This window comes from Hydra vulgaris, chromosome 13, assembly GCF_038396675.1.
Source record: "Hydra vulgaris chromosome 13, alternate assembly HydraT2T_AEP".
Taxonomy (NCBI): Eukaryota; Metazoa; Cnidaria; class Hydrozoa; order Anthoathecata; family Hydridae; genus Hydra; species Hydra vulgaris.
In genome coordinates this window covers 9,901,950-9,910,852 of record NC_088932.1, presented here as the reverse complement: position 1 = coordinate 9,910,852, position 8,903 = coordinate 9,901,950, and the positions used below count along the sequence as shown (strand labels likewise).

The 8,903-nt window shown below is 26.3% G+C and overlaps 1 protein-coding gene across 1 annotated transcript; it reads right to left on the bottom strand.

The window, feature by feature from the left end:
• Positions 1-4,716: 4,716 nt before the first annotated feature.
• Positions 4,717-8,075, bottom strand: LOC100213459 (E3 ubiquitin-protein ligase MARCHF11). The gene is made up of 2 exons (XM_065816876.1): positions 7,768-8,075; positions 4,717-5,358 (listed from the first exon to the last, which is right to left on the bottom strand). The coding sequence occupies exons 1-2, from the start codon at positions 8,014-8,016 to the stop codon at positions 4,948-4,950; spliced, it is 660 nt and encodes a 219-aa protein (XP_065672948.1). The 5' UTR covers positions 8,017-8,075; the 3' UTR covers positions 4,717-4,947.
• Positions 8,076-8,903: the final 828 nt, after the last annotated feature.

Below are 8,903 nucleotides of genomic sequence, written 5' to 3'. Positions count from 1 at the left end.
GTGGAAAGAGTAATTGGACGAATAAAAAAGTTTCATATGACTGTGCCTATCACTCAAACTATTGGATTATATATTGGATAAGCTATTGGACATCATGGTTATTATTTGTGCCCTTGTTAATTTGAGTATGAATGGTGTTACTTGATTAGTATAAACGTTAAAGTAAAACTGTAAAGAAGCAATTTTTTCAGACTTAAATATATAAATACATGTTGATTGGCAAAAGATTTAACTTGACTATTGTCTGGTTTTACAATCTTTGCATAACTAGTCAGTACTTTGGAGCCTTTTTTACTCCAACACAAACGTAATGAAACCATTTAAATCTACAATTTTTAAAATTGCAAGGTATCATTTTTCTAAAACTAGGCCTTTGGCATACGCAGTAAACTTTCCTACTATTTATTGTTGATTTATCACTTCGTCTTGTTACAAGCTCTGGAAATAAAATGTTTTTGAAATATATAAAAAACTTTTTAATCATTTTATAAATAAAATCTGCGTCAATTTTTTTCAATTTATAAAATAACTTTTTTTACCTTAAGCTGCTTGAGAGAATACAAGAAAACCAGCCTCAGAACAGAGACACAGATATAGTTGTATTTGAACTTGATAATATTATGATATTTGAACTTGATGATAATGAGATTTAAACTTGATGATAATGATTGTATTTTGAACTTGATAATAGTACTTATGAACTTTTTTATGAACTTTGGAAAATCATTTTTTTCTTCCCCACAATAAGGAAAAGAAATTTCTGTTCCGTATTGTGCATATTTATTAATGGAACTTTTTACATAATACATTAGTTTTTAACCAAAGATTTGCTTGATGTATAGTTTGTTTCTGGATATACTTTTAGATTCTTTTTATAGAATGATATACTTTTTTTGTATAAATGCAAAAAAAGTATATCATTCTAGATATATTTTTTTTGCATTTGTTATACATCCTGCGCATAGAGTATTTGTTGGAGATAAAGTTTTCATTTAGCTTTAATTGCGAAGATGTTTCTAATTTAAAGAAAACACATGAGCTATTAGCGGTTAGTATTCAACCAAGTTTTTCTAAAGACAAGCCACATCATACATATTTTTCTAAAGACAAATACATCATACATATTTTTGCTGTTCTGATTTTAACTTGGCAAAACTTATTATTAGAAAAATATTTTATTATTTTCATTAAACTTTAAACGCTAAAGTTCTGTTTTGAAAATAAAACTTTCAAAATAATCTTTGATTTAATAAAACAGAACTTCCTTCCATTTGATATTTTATTATAAAAACATTCTTGTGCGTGGCCTTAAATGATTTAAACATATGCTTCCAAGGATTTATAGGCTCTTATTGATCCTTTTTTGTACATGCTAGGTCTATCAATTAAATATTGAGTAACACCTTGGTATGTAATGTTTAGCAAATGATTAAATTGACATAAATGATTAAATTGACATTGTTTCCATTTCGTTCGATTATAAATGGATCTGGTAAGTTCTGTCCATTTAAGAATTAGCTTATTTATATAGTTTATTGCATCTGCTATTTTCAGACTCTTGAAATGTTCACTCATGATATTGTTAACTATTTTCAAAATAAGTTTAAAAAGCATCGAAGAGTTTTGTTTTATTGGACTATTCTCAAAAGAGTTTAAAATTCTCACAAGATCATCTATTTAAAAGTTAAAAAAAAAGTTCTTAAAAACAAAAGTTTTCTAAAATATTAAAAACATTTATTATTACAATTTATTTTTAAAATATGAAACTTATTTTTGATTAACGATTTTACAAGTTTATATAAGGATACCAATAAAATACAAGTTTATATAAGGATACCAATAAAATACAAGTTTATATAAGCATACCAATATAATACAAGTTTATATAAGGATACCAATAAAATACAAGTTTATATAAGGATACCAATAAAATACAAGTTTATATAAGGATACCAATAAAATACAAGTTTATATAAGGATACCAATAAAATACAAGTTTATATAAGGATACCAATAAAATACAAGTTTATATAAGGATACCAATAAAATACAAGTTTATATAAGGATACCAATAAAATACAAGTTTATATAAGGATACCAATAAAATACAAGTTTATATAAGGATACTAATAAAATACAAGTTTATATAAGGATACCAATAAAATACAAGTTTATATAAGGATACCAATATAATACAAGTTTATATAAGGATACCAATTAAATACAAGTTTATATAAGGATACCAATAAAATACAAGTTTATATAAGGATACCAATAAAATATAAAAAAAACTGTAATAACAGTAATAGTGTTTTTATAATTTTCTGCCTATAAGTATGCGCGCGCTTGTTGTTTACAAAAATTTGTGACGACTTTTGCTTTTTTATGTTTTAAGTATTACAAATTTTTTATAAATTTTTTGTTTTTTCCTAAATGGATTGACTAAATTTTAAAAGTATTAGAGTTAAAAGTTTTTCAATTGATGGGAATGCCATATGCTGCTATACTTATACTATATTAAATAACTCTTTCGCATTATTTGCCTCTAGTGATTATAACATAAAATTCTACTCAAAAGAGTTAATAATTCGGGAAATTGTGCTAAGTTGTCGCTAATTTGTCCCATAAAGATTTATTGGAAATTTTTGTGTGATAAACTTAAAGTATAAACTAATAATTGTTAAATAATTGGTCACTATGATCAATAGGCAATTAAAAATCATTTCTTAAATGTTATAATGCTCAAGATACAGCGACTCAAAAGCTTGAACAACATTATCTGGTGAATATAAAGGCTTTTTATGTTCTCATCACAAATAATTCTTCTTATAGATTTTTCTTTTAGTTATTTTAATATTGTTTAAAAATGAGCTACTTCAGATAAAACAGAAAATTTTTCTGACTAACTTAGTTCGGGAAAAATGTCAAAAGAAATAATATCTTCTGGAATTGCAGTCATCCAACAAAAATGTTATAGTTTGATGAGCATGAAGTGATACAACACTTTAGAGACATAGTGTTATCAGTATTTCAAGACAATCTATTTTTAAATTTCACGCTTAAAATACAGCTGTTTGACTGTGCAATTGTAAAACCTGTTTTAAAGAAAGTCTTTCGTAAGTACACAACATTCTTACTTAATCTTAATATTATGTTGTTATAAATCAGTTTGGTTGTTATTTATCATTTAAGTTGTTACATATCATTTGAGTTGTTATATATCATTTATAGTGTTAGTAAAAACGTTTTATTCTAGTGTTAAAAAAATTATTTTCATATAAAAGGCAACCTAGGTCAATAGCAAAGCTGAATAAAATTTTTTACTTGTAAAATAGATAAAATCTTTAAAACTTGAATTTTTTTTTTTAATTTTATTTAGGTGTCCCAAGAAGTCCTGACGGTCTTATCACAGAGCACCGCCGATGAGCATTTAATTGGAAGTTCACGCCTCCTTTCTAACCGATATCGTAAAACTTTCCCAGAGGTGTTAATTGAACAAGGGATTCCTTGTTTCTGAGGCAAGTGCGCTACTACGGCTGCTTTATTTACTAAATTTTTACATACCATTTGCGTTGTTACAAATTTGATAATCTACTTTGTGATTAAAGGGGAAAAAATAATTACCCTAAGAACATAACGACTACATGCCCTTAGGTACAAGACTGAATAATTCGATTCAAAAGGTTATCTGTAACAAAACCCACATTCGAAAAAATATTTTATATTACATTTAGTAAAAGTTATGTGAACTCAAAGAATTTTTTTTTTTTAGGATTTTAAAACAGCAAAAATTATTTCAGAGAAAACGTTTATATTTAATTATAACTTGCTTCAGCAACCTTCGTGAATATTAATACAACTTAAATAAGGAAAGTGTGGCGGTGATGCCATTCTCTCGCTCTACGGCTGGATTGCTAACTGCTGCAACCTTGACGGACAATACAAAACAATGTTTCACCTTGTTTTGTTTGTAATCTACATTAATAATCTTCATGACAACCTTACATATAAAGTGGCTTTATTTGCTGATGACTTAACAGCAAACTCCAGTCATGGCAATAAACATTCTCATTTTGATCGCTTAGAACACGCAGCCGTTCTTGAATCTGATCTTACTTCTGTAACAAATTAGGGCTTGCAGTGGCTTGTGAATTTTAACTCCTACAAACTCAGTTATTTACTACTAACATATACCGCATAACTGTTGACATTAATGTATTCATGAATGGCAATCCTCTCATTAAGTCCTATTTTTACGTCTTCTTGGATTATCGTTCACTACAGATCATATATGTAATCGATTGCTAAATTAACATCCGCTAAGGTTGCTTCTTTTATCGTGTTCGCCATTATCTTACACCTGATTCCATTTTCTATTTCTACTAATCTCTTGTATGGAATATTGTTCATGTATGGAATAGTATTCCATACAAGAGATACATACAAGAGATACATTATTTTACTGTATCTGTCTTTGCATGCTCTAAAAACTATTCTTCTAGCTTTTTTTCCTGCACTTCAACGCCTTGGAACTCTTTCCTATCTTCCTTTTCCTGACTCATATTACTTACAATTTTTTTAAGTAATCCCGTCAACCGTTTCGTAGCTCTTTAACTCTATTCTTTTTTCTCTAGTCTAACTCTATTTTTTTTTCCAACTTAATCGTGGTTGCTTGCAGCCTTGTTGGGAGTAATCAGAATAAAAAAAATTAAAAAATTAATTTGCATTCTGTATTCAATTTTATTTAAGGGAATCGAATTCACAAAATTTAAAATTTACAATATTAATGTAAATAAAACTACAAAAATTGAACTACGATAAAAAAAAATTTAACAATAAAACTTTAGTCAGCCTTTACTAACCTTAAGCTTGAGATTTTCTTTTATTTATTTTTTATTATATTAAAATATTATAGTTCATATGTACAAATTTATAGGAATTTCTAAATTAATTATCTTCAATAAAAACAAAATCTTCTGTTCGAATGAGATCAACCACATTTTTGAGACGTTTATTTTTACGTAAAATTGAAGCATACCATTCTAATATCTTCAACCAGAGAGAAATATTTTCTTTGAGGGGATCTTTATAGTTTAAAACAACCATTTTAATATTTAACTGTACCCAACTCTCATAATACAACAAGAAAAAGCAACAGGCTACATTTAATGTGTAATAAACCAACTCCACGAGCCCAATGAGTCCAAATTGGTAAACAAGATCAAATGAAGACATACGATTAATAATCATTAAGCTGACACATATAAAAACCATTTCTAAAAAATGAAACCAGTCTAATACAACTAGTTCTTTTACAATCCAAGCAAGATGCCATGATGTTTTGTTTGGAGAAATTCTCTAAAGTAACAAATATTTTATCAATAAAGATTTTTAGTATAACAATAACAAATAAATGGAAAATTTAAAATAAAGATTATAAATTAAAAAAAAGAACATAAACACACTGAGGATGTCATACTTAAGTATTTTGCATAAAATAGCAATGGAGGAGGCCTGGGAATAAAAAAACTCTAAAATGCTTGAACCTGCTGCCCAAACATGAGAGCAGTAATGTAGTATAATTTTCAACTTCACTATTCTAAATTAAATTTAAATTCATATGCAGGTTTTAAGTTTCATTCAAAAGTATTGTAAATTGAAAAAGTTCTAACAGTGAAAAACTACCAATCTTTTCATTTATTTTGGGGGTGAAAGGGGAAGTTGAGAAGGCCATAACTTTTGTAGTTTACAATATTTTTGAATGAAATTTAAAATCTGCTGATGAATTTAAATTTGGTTTATGAGTCAAATGTTTTAGGTTTTTTTTTGTTTTCAGACAACTATTGCAATTTTTAGCAAAGCCTCCTATTATGACATAGTCATGAACATACTAGAGTTTGGAGTTTGTACAGTGTGTGAAAATGTCTTAACAGAAACAGCAAAAAATTTATGTCCATGCATGCATAATTATAGTTGCTTACTATATTTGAATAAATTATAGCATTTGTCTATATAAATATGTAAACATTTATTAAATCCTTAAACAATTTATATAAAGACTTAAGTTATTTTAAGTTATTAAAAAAATTATTTAAGGTTATTTCAGATTTAAATTATTTTAAATTGTAAGTTATTAATTTATTTATAAGATTTTTATAAGTACCAACAATAACATCATAGTAACAAATGTTTAATTGTAAACATTATATAACTGTGGCATGCTGTTAATGTTGGTTTCCTAGAGTCCTAATTCTTTAGGTAATCAATATTAAATATATACCTCCTTAAGTAAAGATTATATAAAGCTCTCAGCTAGCAGTAACTACAAGCATAAACTATTGAGTACATGTCAGTAAAAAGCACAATAAGAAATTAAAACTTATTATAATTGAACCGTTATAAATTATAAGTTTCAGGCACTATAAATAAATGGAATTACTTTTTAAACAACTTTGATGAACTAGATTTTCATAGCTTAATAATTTTATGAAATAATTATAAATAGGGCTACAATAAAATTTAAGTAAATAAAATCGTTTTACAAATTTATTTTAGAATATTAAAGAGTTTTTAATTTCAGTTTAAATAAGCAATTTGCTCATTTGTTCTCAGGTGCTAAGACATGGTAGGGTATACTTTACTATTTTTGGATACTTTTCCCACCCTTCCTGAGCTTTTTAAGACCCTTTGTTAAATAATTTTTACTTGTTATCAACTAAAAACCTGTATCTCAAACCTAAAAAAAACTTTCAGTGTAAACTGGCCTTTAAAATTATAAATTCACTGATAAAATTACCTCTTTAAGTTTTTAAAAACTTTTTAATATTGGTTTCATTTTTACAGGTGCAAAACAATGACTAAGCAATAATAGAGGTGATTTTGATTTGACAATTGATGGAACTAGTTTAGCAGGTTTATTTAGTGTGGATTCAGCATGCTTCAATATGCCTAATAATTCAATAAAAGCTATAAACAACTAGATCTTTTTTAAGTTCTTGTTGTAAAGCTATAAACAGCTAGGTCTTTTTAAGTTCTTGTTCTATTGCTAATATGCAACTGCTGAAATCTTTTAAGGCAAATTGGCTTCTATAATACAATTCATTCCAGTATAGAATTAACCATAAAATACTATTTACATTAATTGGTTGTAGTACTGTTCCATTACTTTTTAAATCCCAATTAGATCAACACTAAACAAGAGATGATACAAGTTTTAAGAAATATGTTTATAGTAGTAAAGAAAATATTTAAAAAAAGTTCAATTATGAGTGCAATCAGATAGTCAACTAATGATTGGAACAAACCAATAAAATTAATAATAATAAGATACAACAACAATACAAACATAAAAAACATAATATAAAATATTATAAAACGAATTTTCATAATGGAAACATTTGATGCTGTTTTTGCACTGACTTTATCAGGAGTTCAATAAGAAAAAATTTGTACCATATAAAATTTTGACAATACTTTATTGTATTTTAATTATTTCATTGAAAGCTTTTTTAAGTTTAAAACTTTTTATTATATTTGTGATTTTAACCAGATTTTATCCCTACTTTTGGGGTGGATAGAAGAGTAAATTAATTTTAAATTAAACAAAAAACATAGTAAAATTTGTTCAAATAATTACATGAGACTTTCTAAAAAACTAGTGCATAACTTCTTTGCAACACTGCTTTAGAGTGAATGTGTATTCAGGATCTTTCAGAAAACTTTTGGTGAATGAATTTGTTTAAAAATTGTAACAATAAATTTACTCACTTTATTATAAGGCAGAGTTGTCCTATGAAACCTGTATGGTGTGTTACAAATTTCACAATGATTATTACCAGTTCGAAGCCAATTCATAAGACAGGATTGATGAATATGCTTAACACTGCCCAAACATTTACAAGGAGTTTTTAACTCTTCTTCTTCTGAACTTCCATAACAAATTCTACAAACAGATGTTTTACAATCATTTCCTTTCACGGAATTATATACATCGTTATCATCTGTTTGTATATTCATACCTTCATTATTTTCAAAAGTTATGTCTATAACAAAATTGAAAATAAATTCAATTTTTAAATAAAAATAAGTTTCTCAGAAAAGAGAAATACATCAATATAGTATTATATAAGGAAGATTTTACAACAAGCACATCAAAAAACAAAGTAACCATCTTGTAGATACACGTATAATTTCAATAGTTTTACCGTTAAATGACGCATGCGCAACAGGTTTTCAAAAACAAACACGCGCACACACGCACGCAGACGCACACATAAACACTCACCATATACAATTTTTAGTAAAGTTTTTAGTAAATTCACACAGAGGATCAGTTTTTAAAAATTAGAATCGAAATGTTAATTTTGAATTTTAAAATTTAGCCATAGCATTTATTTATTATTAATTCATGATAATATACGATTGAAATTTTTTTATAATTAAAAATTGATTTTTTAATTATTTTTATACTCTAGTTTTTTTTTAATACTTTAATTTTTTTGAAATTGCAAAATTCCTATGAAAAATTAAAGCGCGTTACTAAAAGTTACTCATCGTAATTTTTTGTGTTATGATAAACTTTACAAAACATGATGTTTGTTTTAGTAAAACTTTTTTAATTGTTTAAAAAACTACAAAAAAAATAAATTAAAAACTTGTTTTTTAAGATTTATGTTTACGCTTTATTTATATGTTTTTCAACAATTTAATACGCAAGCAACAATTTAAAACAAAAGAAAAAACTAAACTAATCATTATCAGTCTTTAGAATCAATTTTAAATTTGAATTTAGTGGAGTGGTTGTACTCACAATATTTTTCAGAAGTCGAAACTGTACTTCATAATATTTCCTCAGTGGGACCAAACCCAAACCTTTTGTTTTGGTTTTGAAAATGTCATGAACT

Bases quoted from the DNA above. Each gene is read 5' to 3' on its own strand.
- LOC100213459 (XM_065816876.1), bottom strand. From the start codon at position 8,016: ATGAATATACAAACAGATGATAACGATGTATATAATTCCGTGAAAGGA. The intron at 5,359-7,767 runs GTGAGTAAATTT...TTGTTACTTTAG, and splicing joins CAACTCTGCCTTATAATAAA to AGAATTTCTCCAAACAAAAC.